At 28.1% G+C, this 17,740-nt stretch overlaps 1 protein-coding gene across 1 annotated transcript in view; it reads left to right on the top strand.

The window, feature by feature from the left end:
• Positions 1–17,740, top strand: part of LOC111626276 (WD repeat-containing protein 61-like) — a 45,613-nt gene that overhangs the window by 8,162 nt on the left and 19,711 nt on the right. Inside the window, exon 4 of the mRNA XM_023369599.1 lies at positions 2,895–2,980. Within this exon, the coding sequence (XP_023225367.1) occupies positions 2,895–2,980 (86 nt within the window). The remainder of the gene's footprint in view (positions 1–2,894; positions 2,981–17,740) is intronic.

A 17,740-nucleotide genomic window follows, 5' to 3' on the forward strand; every position in this document is an offset into this window, starting at 1 on the left:
GCCAATGTAACCACCATTTAACTTAATTACATTAAATACTCGATTAGGCATTGTTTCAATTAGATTCTGAAGGAATTCAATCTTAAGTTTATCCCAAGTATCTGAAATTGCTGCCTTCGAATCATGAATTGTGGGAAAACTGCTTTCCATTGGCATAAACTGTACGAACCATCATCCCCCAAAGATTTTTCATCAGATTCAGGGTCAGGGCTTCTAGCAGGCCATGTCATCAGATTAATATTTTTATGTTTAAACCACATCTTTATTGATTTAAAGGCATGCACAGGGGCATTGTCTTGTTGAAAGATCCAATTTGGTCCAGCTTCCAATAAATGATCTTCAAGCATGCCTTAATACTTCTCTGAATTCATTCTTTGAGTTATAAATGCTAAATCTGTGGTTCCATTGAATCCAAACGCACCCCACACTATTATTGATCCTCCACCCATTTGGTGTTTTGAAAATATTTGTTTTTCAGTTCTTAAATTGTGCCAATAATACTTTCAACGGTCTGGACTATCTAAGATGAATTGTTTTTCATCACTGAACAAAACTTCAATCCATTCTTTGGACTATGTCATGTGTTTTTGTGCCCAATCAAGTCTGTCACTTTTGTGCTTTAATGAAAGTGGTGTCATTATAGCTTTTTTTCTGAATTTTAACGTTGGAGATTTATTTAAAACTCACCACACTGTTGTGCTGCTACAAGATAAGTCTAATTCTTGTTTTATTTTTCTTACTGATGTTTGTTTTGTGGAGCAAACCTTGATGATTTGTCTTCAATCTCGAGGTATAAGCTTGGGTTTTGGACCTGTCTTGAATTTTGGTACATCCTAGCCATGTCTTTTTCATAAATAATCACCAACAGTTGATTTTGGATGATTTATATATGCTGCAATTTCTCTTATTGACTTGCCTTGTGATTTATAGGCATCAATCTGCCCTTTTTCATAATCAGATAAATTCTTTGTTCTACCCATTTTAGAACTTTGAACAACATAAAGAATTTGTATTACAATTAGATATGTAAGCTAATTTGCATATTTCAATGCTTGAAACTAAACAATATTCTATTTAAGTCATGAAATGAGTGCTTGTCTGGATAAATATGTAACAGTTTTTTGTACAAAATTTTTTAAAATATTATTTTCAGTGACACAATGTTAATGTTTGATTAAAATTCTTATTTTGCAGTGTGGAAACATGTAAATCTGTGTTATTTTTAATAAAACATTTGTCACTTAATGCAGCAAATTTGGATTTCATCTTAATTTTTTCGTGTCCGTATAAATTTGAAATGCACCTTATATTAAATTTATTATTTAGGTGTATCTTAAAACAAATGTATAATCTCAAAAAGAATAAAAAAATATATTAACAGTTTTGCCAATTATTTTATTTTGAAGACAATGCACTTTGCTTGAGATATTCTACCACAAATCATCGAAATATTTGTTAAATAATATTTAATTTGTGAAAATAACCGGAGCAAAACTATCTGCTAGATTATATCAGACTAATTATCAGAATTTTATAATTTTATCAGAAGACAGATTATATGCTGTCTTTTGATAAAATTAATAGTTATAAATAATTTAAATATTAATTTATTTATTATTATTAATTTAAAATTGATTCTTCCAATTTGTGAGATAAGATGGCTGAATTGCCAAGTGGCAGCCTACCACACAGGATTGAGTTCAGACAGGTTCAAAAATCTGGACTTTTTTGGTGATATTCTGTCTAGATATGTTTGGCTCTGTCACTCATCACCCTGTCATACAACTGTGGGTCTGGCTGAACCTATAATAGGCTTGATAAAAAAAAAAAGTCTCTCTTAGTGATTACAGGTGAAAAGATTTTTAAAAAAATTTTGGGAGAAAATTCATAGTTTCCATCCTATTATTGTGTGTTGAAATGGACAGAAGAGTATTATTTAAATTCTCATTATTATACTCTCTATTCATTTTGCTTCTTGCTATATTTGATACACCTTTTTTTTATTTTCCTCATTGACAATTGTAAAATCAAAATATCAATTAACTTTGAAAAGCTTTGAAGATGCCCTACATCCTGCAGTATTAAATATTCAGTCAAGACTAACTCTTTGCAAAAATAAACAAGTACTGTACATCCATCTCATTAGTATGCAAATTTGCTTTTGTCCTAATAAATGATAATAGGTGGCAAAATTATAAGTATAACAACAAATTGTTTGAAATTAAATTTTTTTATTTATTATCAGTTAATGTTTTATTCGTATATTTTATGTACAGTACCTATGTATGTATACCCAGGGTCACACAAAATGTTCTTGGACAAAAAGGGGTTGCAAATGGAAAATGTTTAAGAAACCCTGATCTAAATGAAAGACAAATAAATTATATTAGCTAGTTCTAATATAGTGTGAATAACTTTCTTTCGTGCTTGGATTATATGTTTAGGTTGTAAATAATAAAAATTCAAACTGGATAGATAAATTGAATTTTGTATAGTTTCTTTTACCAATTATCAAATAAAATATTTTAAATTGATAACTGGTTTTTAATAATTACTAATATCTTTAAGTGTTTTTCAAGATTTTATTTTATATTACTATATTCAAAATGTTTAAATTTACATTATGTATCTGAAAATTCATAATTTTCAGTTTAACTTATGTTGTTTATTGAATTTTTTATTGATGAATTATAAGTAAATATTTTATATTAAAATTAATTAATTTTAAATATTAAATACTTGATTCTAAATCTTCATGTTTTAGTTATACTTTATTTTATTGAATTTATCATCTTAATAAATTGTTTAATACATTAAATTAGTTGTTGACATTAGATAATTTTAATAATTTGATTTGTTATGAAATTGTTTTAAAAATGTGTTGTTTGTTACAGGAATGAAGATACTTTGGAATTAAGACACACTTTTGAAGGTCATGCTTTAGGCATAGTTTGTGTAGATATAAATCATGATGGTTCAGGTAAATAATAAATTTAGTGGAAATAATGTAACTTTATTAGATTAGTGAAAAACTAAATGAAAATCATTTATTTTAAGCAAGCAAAATTCAAATTTTTAAATAATTCAAACTGTAGATACATTTTAAAATTTAATTGAAGTGTACAGTGGTACCTTGACTTACAAGTGTCTCAACTTACAACTTTTTTGAGATAGGAGTTTTCTCTTGGCCAATTTTTTGCTTTGAGTTGAGAGCTAAAATTTGGGTTACAAGCCAGCTTCAGATACTCCACCGCTAGTTGGCAAAGCAAACCATAGATTAAGAAAAAGAAGATGGAAAATTATCATAATTTCATCATTTTCATTACTCTTCCTTGTGTGACAGGCTAGCTTATAGAAAAACATATGATCAAGTGTCGTAGGCATTAGTTCACTTCTATGTTGTGTGCAGCGCCATCATCTTTCATTTCTCGAATTTTCCATCTTTTCTTTATCTATGCAGCAAATGCCGCAACATTCGCAAATCTGTTTATTGCAGTACATTCTATTGTGTTTTTATACAATATTCATTATTTATAAGTACATTTTTCTTATTTAAAAACATGTAATGAAAAAATTGCTGTATTTTGGGATCCAGAATGGATTAATGGCATTTCAATTCATTTTAATTCATTTCAATGGAGAAAATTGATTTGACATACAAATAATTTGAATTATGAGGTCCATCACAGAACAAATTAAACTCTTAAGTCAAGGCACCACTGTATTTGATAATTACAACTGATTGATAAAACAATATCTACCAATATTATTATTTATAAATAAAAAAGATGTTAAATTAGAATGGACATTGTAATAATTTTTTAATTTGAACAAAATGTATTTTTTCTCTTTTTTTTTTGAAAAGTCAAAATCTTTGTGTTATATCAAATAATAATAATAAATCTTTGTGTTATATCAAATAATAAAAATAAATCTTTGTGTTATATGTTTTGTCAAAATCTTTGTCAAAATTATACTATAAAGTTAGTAAATTTAATTTTAAGAATGTTTATGCAACATTATACATACAAAATGTGTACCAGAAATAAAAAAACAATTACAAAAATTTTTAAATTAAGATTTAAAGCATCTTGAAGTTTATGATGAAAAATACGAGTATGATTAGAATGCATTTTATCATAGAAAAAAGCTTTTGTTTAACTAGAGTAAATTTAATATTTCAATCTAAAATAGAAGACCTACTTTATTTAAATCTTTTTAGTTTAAAAAAAACATAACTTTAATTGAATGTATTTTAATTGTTATTTTTAATCTACTGTATTTGAATGTTACCAAAATGAGATTTGTCAATGATATCAAACAGTGTGTAATTGAATGAGAAATGATAGTGAAACACAACTACAAATAGCAAAAATGTTAATGATCAAAGTGCAGTTTCATAAATATTAAAGTGGTGTAAGAATGGCGAATTGGAAAGTAAACTAAGTAATTGTAGACAGAAATGAAAAACAGTACAATGTAAAGATAGTCTTAGGAGGTTTTGCTATTAAAAATTGTTTCAAAACTGTTTGTGAATTAAGTAAATTATGGAATAAAAGTGGCAGCATAGCATCTAGATGTACTGTACATTGTGATAAATGTTAAAAGAAATGGAATTTCAGTTGTGTATACAAAAAAAAATTGTTAACTGGAATTCAATGAAAGAAATTATTACAGTGGCTAAAGGAAGAGATCAATACACCTATAAAGACTGAAAATGTGTTTTATTTTCAGATTAATCAAAATTCTTTATATTGAAGAAATTAGTGGTTCCAGTTTACTACAGTTAATCACATGTCATAATATCGGACTACTTTGGTGCAGCGAGAGAGATGGTGTTAACTATCTCTGTTTTTTAAATACAATTAAGAACTCAGAAATCAATTAAGAGATTTTGGAATACTATCTTATTCCCTTAAAAGAAAATCTGTATAGTGATGATGATTTTCTTTTTCAACAAGATCTGGCTCCAGCTTATACATCATAGTCAAACTGGCTTTTGGAACATGGAATTAATGTTTTGGTTAGCCAGGAAACTCATCTGACTTTATTCTATTGAAAATTTGTTAAACATTATGAAAAAGAAGACATAAAATTTGTGATCTTATACTCTAGCTGATTTAAAGCAAACTATATTACAAGTTTGGAATAGAATAACTGTAGAGCAATATTGCAAATTGAATCAATGCTTTGTCAAATAAAAGCAGTTAAGGCTAAGAGAGAGCCTACACTATATTAACAAATTTTAGTTAAAATATTACTACTTTTTAAAAATAATATATTTAATAATTATTATTATTTTTAAAAAGTAAACATTAATATTTTAATTAAAATTTGTTAATATAGTGTAGGCTCTCTCTTAGCCTTAACTGCTTTTATTTGACAAAGCATTGATTCAATTTGCAATATTGCTCTACAGTTATTCTATTCCAAACTTGTAATATAGTTTGCTTTAAATCAGCTAGAGTATAAGATCACAAATTTTATGTCTTCTTTTTCATAATGTTTAACAAATTTTCAATAGAATAAAGTCAGATGAGTTTCCTGGCTAACCAAAACATTAATTCCATGTTCCAAAAGCCAGTTTGACTATGATGTATAAGCTGGAGCCAGATCTTGTTGAAAAAGAAAATCATCATCACTATACAGATTTTCTTTTAAGGGAATAAGATAGTATTCCAAAATCTCTTAATTGNAATTTTTTCAGTATATGTATTTTGAATATTGTGGGTATTTGGTACAGCTATGTCTATGATATAAGTAATTTTGCTTTGTTTGTCAATGAATATGTTGTCTGGTCTGTTGTGATGCATTATTTTGCCTATGGTTATATCTTGGCCGTAGTATATTTTGTATGATATTTTCTATGATGTGTGTATTTGTAATATGGTTTCTGGGTATGTAGTACTCTGTGTTTTTGTGAAAGCTTTTGATATATTATGAAAGAATTGGCATAAAACAGGACTCAAACCGCAACTCCCACTAACCATGCGGATGCACTGCCAAATTATGCTACTCGAGCCTCTACTCTAATCTCCTCTTCCAGATGTATTTAATTGTGATATAACCATCCTCAGTTATTGGACATATGGCTAGCAAACTAAACAATCTCTTGCATGGTGCATTTTAAATTTGAACTTTGCATTGAGCACCCTGCTCAATCTTAGACTGAAATTTAAAAATGTGTAAAAGCAATTTGAATATCAAATTCAATTTTTTCAGGCTCATCTGTATGTATACATAAGTAATCAGCAAGCCTAATGTATTATTAATAATTTGAATACCTAATTGTTGCATTTGTTGAGATACTTTCTGGTTAAATAACTATATAATTTGGTCTAAATATAGTCTAATTAGATCACATCTTGTAATAATAATTAATAATTTATTTAGTTTATGAAATATGCAGTTTGATTAATTGCATTATACAAGAGACAACAGATTTTTTTTAGTTTGCTGGCCATATATATTATATGTTTGATAAGATGATTTTTCAGTGCCTCTAATTTGAGTCAACTGATTTTTCTCAATAAACTGTCTCTGACTAAATGGAGAAAAAAATCCAGCAACGAGTTGCCTAACTTTCCTGGCTATTATGAGATCTTACTTAGAAAATAATTTTTATAATTTTATTTACAATATAACTTAATAAAATTGTGTGCCATCTGTTATGAGATTTTGTTATAAAAAACTTTTTATATTTTTAATTACCATAAAATGGCAAAAAGCTAATTTTGAGGGTAAGGTTGAGTTTTTTTAAAAAAGTATAAATGTTTATAATGAGTAAAATTGTTATTAAGTCTGACCCTACTAGAGATTCAGTCTGTTGCAAAGTTATAAACACACCCACTTTTCTGTAAATTTGTAGATTAAAATTAGAAAGTTTGATATTTTGTATATAAAATCTATTAGCTTATGATCTTAATAGTATATTTATTCATTTTTATAAAAATAAAACAAAAATATGAATAATAATAAATTCACTTTTTTTTTGTTGTTGCAAAAATATAAACACACTCAACCTATTTCTACTTTAAACAATTATTATTAAGATTTGGTTTAAATATCCACCATTAGAGTTTGTTAGCGATTCTTTTAAATCATAATTAATGGTTTTTAACAATCTTAATAAAGTTTTTGACAATGCCTCTTGAAACAACATTGTCAGAGACAGATTCATGAAATTTACTTGTTGCATGGCTCTGGTAAATCTTTGAGGCAAATTTCAGCTGCTATTAATTGCTCTTCATATGCCATAAGAAATGTTTCAGCTCAGAAGAGAATTGTGACAAAAACATAAGATCAGGAAAACCAAACAGTTTAACTCCCAGAGATGAAGGTAATTTTTCAACTTTTAACTGTTAATAACATGTCACTAAGCCAAGCATGGATACACAGCACACACATCCACAGAATTTTATTTTTCCTATTTACTTTTTGGAGTTAGAAGGTCTCAAAATGTGAAGATTTGCATAAAACTTGGAGAGTCAAATTTGACACAATTCCAATACTTTCTTTTGTTATGTATATATAACAACCAGGAAAATAAAAGGAATAATTTTTAAATACCTCAGACTAAAATTCAGAATAAATAGTTTCTAATTTTATTTACTATTTTATTTTGTGTAATAAACAATTGTTATTGCTAGAAAATATATTGTGCAATTTGCTATTAAGTTTTAAGGGTCTCAATTAAAAACTGAGATTAAAAATTTTAATTGTTCAGAAGCTGCAATATTTACATAGAAGATATTATTATTATGGTGTTGGTAGTGTGTGTCCTTTATGGCACAAACAATGCCTAGTGCTATAGTGGACCGAAGTCAAGGCATTATTACAAAAACAATTATTTTGTTTATGTGCTATTTGTGTATATATATCTGTGTTTGTGTAGAATTTCCTGACTAAGTGACAAGTGTTTAGTATGGCAGCCTTCAGTAGTGTGATGTATGTACTGTACTATTGTGAAGCATGACACCTGTGATAGAAAGCAATACCTACCTCATTTATTCTCCACTGCTACTTTAATCCATGGGCAAGTTCTGAATACAGTGGGTGATCAGTTAACGAACAAATCGGATAACGAACATTTTTGCGAAAGATTTTTATGATTGGACAACGAACACTTCACTGAACAAACACAAGAAGAAGCGACATAAAATAACGAATACCAATTGGTATTCTTTTGTCTTCAGGCAACAATTCAAAACTTTTCGAAGCACGGGAGATGCTGACATCAATGTTCAACCCAGTATATACAACAGTATATACTGTTGTATATACTGGGAAACATAAAAGGATTGTTTCTATCAGAAATATAAAAGGCTGGAATTACAAGGGAGAGTTTCAAAGTTCGGGGGAATACTATCCCAGTATATACAACAGTATATACTGGAGTAGTATTCCAGTATATACTGTTGTATATACTGGGATAGTATTCCCCCGAACTTTGAAACTCTCCCTTGTAATTCCAGCCTTTTATATTTCTGATAGAAACAATCCTTTTATGTTTCCCAGTATATACAACAGTATATACTGTTGTATATACTGGGTTGAACATTGATGTCAGCATCTCCCGTGCTTCGAAAAGTTTTGAATTGTTGCCTGAAGACAAAAGAATACCAATTGGTATTCGTTATTTTATGTCGCTTCTTCTTGTGTTTGTTCAGTGAAGTGTTCGTTGTCCGATCATAAAAATCTTTCGCAAAAATGTTCGTTATCCGATTTGTTCGTTAACTGATCACCCACTGTATTCAGAACTTGCCCATGGATTAAAGTAGCAGTGGAGAATAAATGAGGTAGGTATTGCTTTCTATCACAGGTGTCATGCTTCACAATAGTACAGTACATACATCACACTACTGAAGGCTGCCATACTAAACACTTGTCACTTAGTCAGGAAATTCTACACAAACACAGATATATATATATATACACAAATAGCACATAAACAAAATAATTGTTTTTGTAAGAATGCCTTGACTTCGGTCCACTATAGCACTAGGCATTGTTTGTGCCATAAAGGACACACACTACCAACACCATAATAATAATATCTTCTATGTAAATATTGCAGCTTCTGAACAATTAAAATTTTTAATCTCAGTTTTTAATTGAGACCCTTAAAACTTAATAGCAAATTGCACAATATATTTTCTAGCAATAACAATTGTTTATTACACAAAATAAAATAGTAAATAAAATTAGAAACTATTTATTCTGAATTTTAGTCTGAGGTATTTAAAAATTATTCCTTTTATTTTCCTGGTTGNAGATTCATCATCTCGCTATTTGATCAATTTTTTTTTTTTTTTTTTTTTAACCCTTTGCTTTTGCCATCTTGTTTATGTTTATCTTGTGTTTCCTCCTTAGGCAATGTAGGTCAGTCAGGTGATATTATTTTAAAAATTCACCAAAAATCAAATTATCATTATATTTATATGAAAAAAATAAGTACATTTATTAATATCTTTTCGTTTTAAATACGATATTTTTCAATACATTTTATTAGAAAAATTTATAAGAAAAAAATCGTCAATAAAAAAAATAAATAAAATGTCAGAACTGAATGGCATAATTTGAGTATTTATAACATGTTGACTTATTATAGCTAAATAAACTTCTTATAGTGATATTATTTCATGAATATGCTAAAAATGAAATAAAAAATTATCAGAAAATAAATAAATCAAGAAAAAAAAGCATTAATTAAAATTTTTTAAGTCAATAAAACACCACCTGGAGAAAAATATGTAAAACAGACGATAGACAAGATGGTGCCATCAAGTGCTGACATCTGTTGTCGATAAATTTTATAAAAATTAATTTTTATAAAATTTATCAACAACAGATGAATCATTACCCTCGAAGTTTTGCTTAACAATGAGGGGTAATGATTGATCGGTGCTTTTGGAAGCAAAGTGTTAATAATAAATTTTAATTTAACTCATTGTTATCTGCACTATGAATTTCTGAACGTTGCAACCTTTACATACTATGGTTTGTTCAGAGAAAAAGAGAGGGAGATTTGAGGGTTCAGTGAATCTGGCTGAATAAATATCTAGAGGATTAGATGATCTGTATAGACAGAAACTGAAGAGGATTGGAGAGACAAAGCAAAATGGCAAGGATTGATGAGAATTGGATAAAACTGGAGAACCAACAAGGATAGGTGGAGCTCCCTTGAAGTTGCCATGGGCAGAGAGTTCTCTCTCTGTCTCTTCTTGTTTAGAGTCGTGGATGCTATTTTCTTCCTTCTCTTCATCTAACTCAAATTTTTCACATATCTTTTGGACGATCAAAATGGATGAGTATTCCATCAAAATCAAAAAGACATTAAAGTACTTGAGCATCATACTCGACTACCACTTAACCTGGGAGCACCATATTAAATATATCTGTGATAGAGTGGGCCTTATCTTCCACTCGTTTTCTAGGATAGCTAAGAACAACTGGGGCTTAAACTCTGAGGCAATGAGTATTATTTACGAATCCATCTTTGTCCCCATTGTCAGCTATGGGTGTGGCACTTGGGGCAGTGTAGCTACCAAATCTCATTTACACTGAAAATTGATTTCTGCCAGAGAGCAGTCCTCATTTGTATTGCTAAGGCCTACTGGACCATCCCTAACTCCAGCCTTCAATTGATCTGTAAGAAGCCCCCAATTGACAAGGTTATCAAACTCCACAGCAGTATCTGGAGCATCAAGTGGGGCAATGACATCAATACCCACACTAGTATTCTTTGGGCTGATCAGCTGGAACGGTCAATTAATTTTGCCAACTCACCTTATCCTACTGAGCTCCCTAACTTTACTCTGGCTTCTCGTCACACTTCCTCTATCGACTTATACACTGACGGCTCAAAGATTGACAACATGGTGGGCTGCAGCTTTGTGGCATTTCAAAAGGGCAACAAGATCTTCCACCACAGGACCTGCCTCCACGGTAACTGTTCTGTTTTTCAGGCTGAGCTGCTCGCCATCAGGCAAACACTCAATTGGAGCACCAAAACCTTCCATAACATCATCATCATTCTCCATTCTGATAGTAGTTCTGCCATCTCTATCCTCAATCGCCGTAACCTTCACCCCATTGCCTATGACATTCACACAATCCAAAGTAATTCAAACAACTACTATAGCATCAACTGGGTTCATGTCCACCAGGGCAATGTCGGCAACGAGCATGCTGACTTCTTCGCCAAATCTGCTGCCACTGACCAAACCCTGCACACTGAGTATGATAAACTAAACCTGAAAACCATCAAGATTAAGGTTTTTATTTCATAAGAGTATGTAATGATGTTTGTTGTAATAAAATACAGATTTGTTCTATGATTCAATGTTGCTCATTAAAATAGTGTTACAAAATAGAAGACCCCAGTTTTAATTATGATCAGAGAAAGTTATGCCCTTACAGTTCTAAATTTTAATTAATAATTTTACTTTCTTTCACCATGACAATAGTTTCTGTTTGAATTTAAATCATTCACCACTTTTTATATTCAAAATTGCTTTTATATCAGCTTTTATACTTGTTTGAAAAATTACTTCGATTGAAGATGCCTCTGATTTGATGATAAAATAAAATTATGGAGTCACAATATACTGAGTTGAAATAATCCACTACTTATATTAGGATAGCACTAGTTTATTTTTATTGTTGCTGAGAATTGTCAGAGTCAATTCACGTAATGAGGGTTTCAGTTTTTTAATGGGAAAAAAGATAACCAAGAGATCAATTTTCTTTTTTTTTTTTTTTTTAACCCTTTGCTTTTGCCATCTTGTTTATGTTTATCTTGTGTTTCCTCCTTAGGCAATGTAGGTCAGTCAGGTGATATTATTTTAAAAATTCACCAAAAATCAAATTATCATTATATTTATATGAAAAAAATAAGTACATTTATTAATATCTTTTCGTTTTAAATANTTCTGTCTAGATATGTTTGGCTCTGTCACTCATCACCCTGTCATACAACTGTGGGTCTGGCTGAACCTATAATAGGCTTGATAAAAAAAAAAAAGTCTCTCTTAGTGATTACAGGTGAAAAGATTTTTAAAAAAATTTTGGGAGAAAATTCATAGTTTCCATCCTATTATTGTGTGTTGAAATGGACAGAAGAGTATTATTTAAATTCTCATTATTATACTCTCTATTCATTTTGCTTCTTGCTATATTTGATACACCTTTTTTTTATTTTCCTCATTGACAATTGTAAAATCAAAATATCAATTAACTTTGAAAAGCTTTGAAGATGCCCTACATCCTGCAGTATTAAATATTCAGTCAAGATTAACTCTTTGCAAAAATAAACAAGTACTGTACATCCATCTCATTAGTATGCAAATTTGCTTTTGTCCTAATAAATGATAATAGGTGGCAAAATTATAAGTATAACAACAAATTGTTTGAAATTAAATTTTTTTATTTATTATCAGTTAATGTTTTATTCGTATATTTTATGTACAGTACCTATGTATGTATACCCAGGGTCACACAAAATGTTCTTGGACAAAAAGGGGTTGCAAATGGAAAATGTTTAAGAAACCCTGATCTAAATGAAAGACAAATAAATTATATTAGCTAGTTCTAATGTAGTGTGAATAACTTTCTTTCGTGCTTGGATTATATGTTTAGGTTGTAAATAATAAAAATTCAAACTGGATAGATAAATTGAATTTTGTATAGTTTCTTTTACCAATTATCAAATAAAATATTTTAAATTGATAACTGGTTTTTAATAATTACTGATATCTTTAAGTGTTTTTCAAGATTTTATTTTATATTACTATATTCAAAATGTTTAAATTTACATTATGTATCTGAAAATTCATAATTTTCAGTTTAACTTATGTTGTTTATTGAATTTTTTATTGATGAATTATAAGTAAATATTTTATATTAAAATTAATTAATTTTAAATATTAAATACTTGATTCTAAATCTTCATGTTTTAGTTATACTTTATTTTATTGAATTTATCATCTTAATAAATTGTTTAATACATTAAATTAGTTGTTGACATTAGATAATTTTAATAATTTGATTTGTTATGAAATTGTTTTAAAAATGTGTTGTTTGTTACAGGAATGAAGATACTTTGGAATTAAGACACACTTTTGAAGGTCATGCTTTAGGCATAGTTTGTGTAGATATAAATCATGATGGTTCAGGTAAATAATAAATTTAGTGGAAATAATGTAACTTTATTAGATTAGTGAAAAACTAAATGAAAATCATTTATTTTAAGCAAGCAAAATTCAAATTTTTAAATAATTCAAACTGTAGATACATTTTAAAATTTAATTGAAGTGTACAGTGGTACCTTGACTTACAAGTGTCTCAACTTACAACTTTTTTGAGATAGGAGTTTTCTCTTGGCCAATTTTTTGCTTTGAGTTGAGAGCTAAAATTTGGGTTACAAGCCAGCTTCAGATACTCCACCGCTAGTTGGCAAAGCAAACCATAGATTAAGAAAAAGAAGATGGAAAATTATCATAATTTCATCATTTTCATTACTCTTCCTTGTGTGACAGGCTAGCTTATAGAAAAACATATGATCAAGTGTCGTAGGCATTAGTTCACTTCTATGTTGTGTGCAGCGCCATCATCTTTCATTTCTCGAATTTTCCATCTTTTCTTTATCTATGCAGCAAATGCCGCAACATTCGCAAATCTGTTTATTGCAGTACATTCTATTGTGTTTTTATACAATATTCATTATTTATAAGTACATTTTTCTTATTTAAAAACATGTAATGAAAAAATTGCTGTATTTTGGGATCCAGAATGGATTAATGGCATTTCAATTCATTTCAATGGAGAAAATTGATTTGACATACAAATAATTTGAATTATGAGGTCCATCACAGAACAAATTAAACTCTTAAGTCAAGGCACCACTGTATTTGATAATTACAACTGATTGATAAAACAATATCTACCAATATTATTATTTATAAATAAAAAAGATGTTAAATTAGAATGGACATTGTAATAATTTTTTAATTTGAACAAAATGTATTTTTTCTCTTTTTTTTTGAAAAGTCAAAATCTTTGTGTTATATCAAATAATAATAATAAATCTTTGTGTTATATCAAATAATAAAAATAAATCTTTGTGTTATATGTTTTGTCAAAATCTTTGTCAAAATTATACTATAAAGTTAGTAAATTTAATTTTAAGAATGTTTATGCAACATTATACATACAAAATGTGTACCAGAAATAAAAAAACAATTACAAAAATTTTTAAATTAAGATTTAAAGCATCTTGAAGTTTATGATGAAAAATACGAGTATGATTAGAATGCATTTTATCATAGAAAAAAGCTTTTGTTTAACTAGAGTAAATTTAATATTTCAATCTAAAATAGAAGACCTACTTTATTTAAATCTTTTTAGTTTAAAAAAAACATAACTTTAATTGAATGTATTTTAATTGTTATTTTTAATCTACTGTATTTGAATGTTACCAAAATGAGATTTGTCAATGATATCAAACAGTGTGTAATTGAATGAGAAATGATAGTGAAACACAACTACAAATAGCAAAAATGTTAATGATCAAAGTGCAGTTTCATAAATATTAAAGTGGTATAAGAATGGCGAATTGGAAAGTAAACTAAGTAATTGTAGACAGAAATGAAAAACAGTACAATGTAAAGATAGTCTTAGGAGGTTTTGCTATTAAAAATTGTTTCAAAACTGTTTGTGAATTAAGTAAATTATGGAATAAAAGTGGCAGCATAGCATCTAGATGTACTGTACATTGTGATAAATGTTAAAAGAAATGGAATTTCAGTTGTGTATACAAAAAAAAATTGTTAACTGGAATTCAATGAAAGAAATTATTACAGTGGCTAAAGGAAGAGATCAATACACCTATAAAGACTGAAAATGTGTTTTATTTTCAGATTAATCAAAATTCTTTATATTGAAGAAATTAGTGGTTCCAGTTTACTACAGTTAATCACATGTCATAATATCGGACTACTTTGGTGCAGCGAGAGAGATGGTGTTAACTATCTCTGTTTTTTAAATACAATTAAGAACTCAGAAATCAATTAAGAGATTTTGGAATACTATCTTATTCCCTTAAAAGAAAATCTGTATAGTGATGATGATTTTCTTTTTCAACAAGATCTGGCTCCAGCTTATACATCATAGTCAAACTGGCTTTTGGAACATGGAATTAATGTTTTGGTTAGCCAGGAAACTCATCTGACTTTATTCTATTGAAAATTTGTTAAACATTATGAAAAAGAAGACATAAAATTTGTGATCTTATACTCTAGCTGATTTAAAGCAAACTATATTACAAGTTTGGAATAGAATAACTGTAGAGCAATATTGCAAATTGAATCAATGCTTTGTCAAATAAAAGCAGTTAAGGCTAAGAGAGAGCCTACACTATATTAACAAATTTTAGTTAAAATATTACTACTTTTTAAAAATAATATATTTAATAATTATTATTATTTTTAAAAAGTAAACATTAATATTTTAATTAAAATTTGTTAATATAGTGTAGGCTCTCTCTTAGCCTTAACTGCTTTTAAATATATTATTTTGAAATAAGAAACTTTTAGTACTTTTTAAGATAAAAATAAAGGTCACTTGTTTATTTCCTTTATTATATCTTGTGAGTCTTTATTAATATAATGCTAATACATAAAATAACACATGTTGCATATCTTCATATCTTCTAAATAAATATTAGAACTTCTGAAAAATTAAACTTTTTAATGTGTTTTTGAGATTAAGATCTTTAAGATCTAATTGAGATTGAGATCTTTAAAAATTAATAACAAATTATACAATATATTTTCTATTGTTTATTACACAAAATAAAATAGTGAATAAAATTTAAAATTTATTATTTTGAATTTTAGTCTGAGATATTTAAAAATTATTCCTTTTTCTTTATTTGGTTAGAGACCGTTTATTGAGACAAATCAGTTCATTCAAATTAATGGCACTGAAAAATCATATTATCAAACATATAAAAAGCCAAACAACTACCTTTTCCACGATTATATTTAATTAATTTCTAAATAATTTCTAAATAATTTGTCACTGGAGGAAGGCGTTAGGTGCCATCTCTTATTAAATTTAATAATTATTATTAAATTAATAATAAATTATACAATTTAGAATATTCTGGAAGGAAAGAATTGGCATAAAACAGGACTCAAACCGCAACTCCCACTAACCATGCGGATGCACTGCCAAATTATGCTACTCGAGCCTCTACTCTAATCTCCTCTTCCAGATGTATTTAATTGTGATATAACCATCCTCAGTTATTGGACATATGGCTAGCAAACTAAACAATCTCTTGCATGGTGCATTTTAAATTTGAACTTTGCATTGAGCACCCTGCTCAATCTTAGACTGAAATTTAAAAATGTGTAAAAGCAATTTGAATATCAAATTCAATTTTTTCAGGCTCATCTGTATGTATACATAAGTAATCAGCAAGCCTAATGTATTATTAATAATTTGAATACCTAATTGTTGCATTTGTTGAGATACTTTCTGGTTAAATAACTATATAATTTGGTCTAAATATAGTCTAATTAGATCACATCTTGTAATAATAATTAATAATTTATTTAGTTTATGAAATATGCAGTTTGATTAATTGCATTATACAAGAGACAACAGATTTTTTTTAGTTTGCTGGCCATATATATTATATGTTTGATAAGATGATTTTTCAGTGCCTCTAATTTGAGTCAACTGATTTTTCTCAATAAACTGTCTCTGACTAAATGGAGAAAAAAATCCAGCAACGAGTTGCCTAACTTTCCTGGCTATTATGAGATCTTACTTAGAAAATAATTTTTATAATTTTATTTACAATATAACTTAATAAAATTGTGTGCCATCTGTTATGAGATTTTGTTATAAAAAACTTTTTATATTTTTAATTACCATAAAATGGCAAAAAGCTAATTTTGAGGGTAAGGTTGAGTTTTTTTAAAAAAGTATAAATGTTTATAATGAGTAAAATTGTTATTAAGTCTGACCCTACTAGAGATTCAGTCTGTTGCAAAGTTATAAACACACCCACTTTTCTGTAAATTTGTAGATTAAAATTAGAAAGTTTGATATTTTGTATATAAAATCTATTAGCTTATGATCTTAATAGTATATTTATTCATTTTTATAAAAATAAAACAAAAATATGAATAATAATAAATTCACTTTTTTTTTGTTGTTGCAAAAATATAAACACACTCAACCTATTTCTACTTTAAACAATTATTATTAAGATTTGGTTTAAATATCCACCATTAGAGTTTGTTAGCGATTCTTTTAAATCATAATTAATGGTTTTTAACAATCTTAATAAAGTTTTTGACAATGCCTCTTGAAACAACATTGTCAGAGACAGATTCATGAAATTTACTTGTTGCATGGCTCTGGTAAATCTTTGAGGCAAATTTCAGCTGCTATTAATTGCTCTTCATATGCCATAAGAAATGTTTCAGCTCAGAAGAGAATTGTGACAAAAACATAAGATCAGGAAAACCAAACAGTTTAACTCCCAGAGATGAAGGTAATTTTTCAACTTTTAACTGTTAATAACATGTCACTAAGCCAAGCATGGATACACAGCACACACATCCACAGAATTTTATTTTTCCTATTTACTTTTTGGAGTTAGAAGGTCTCAAAATGTGAAGATTTGCATAAAACTTGGAGAGTCAAATTTGACACAATTCCAATA

This window comes from Centruroides sculpturatus, unplaced genomic scaffold, assembly GCF_000671375.1.
Source record: "Centruroides sculpturatus isolate CEXI.00-Female unplaced genomic scaffold, Cexi_2.0 scaffold22, whole genome shotgun sequence".
In the NCBI taxonomy this organism is placed as follows: domain Eukaryota; kingdom Metazoa; phylum Arthropoda; class Arachnida; order Scorpiones; family Buthidae; genus Centruroides; species Centruroides sculpturatus.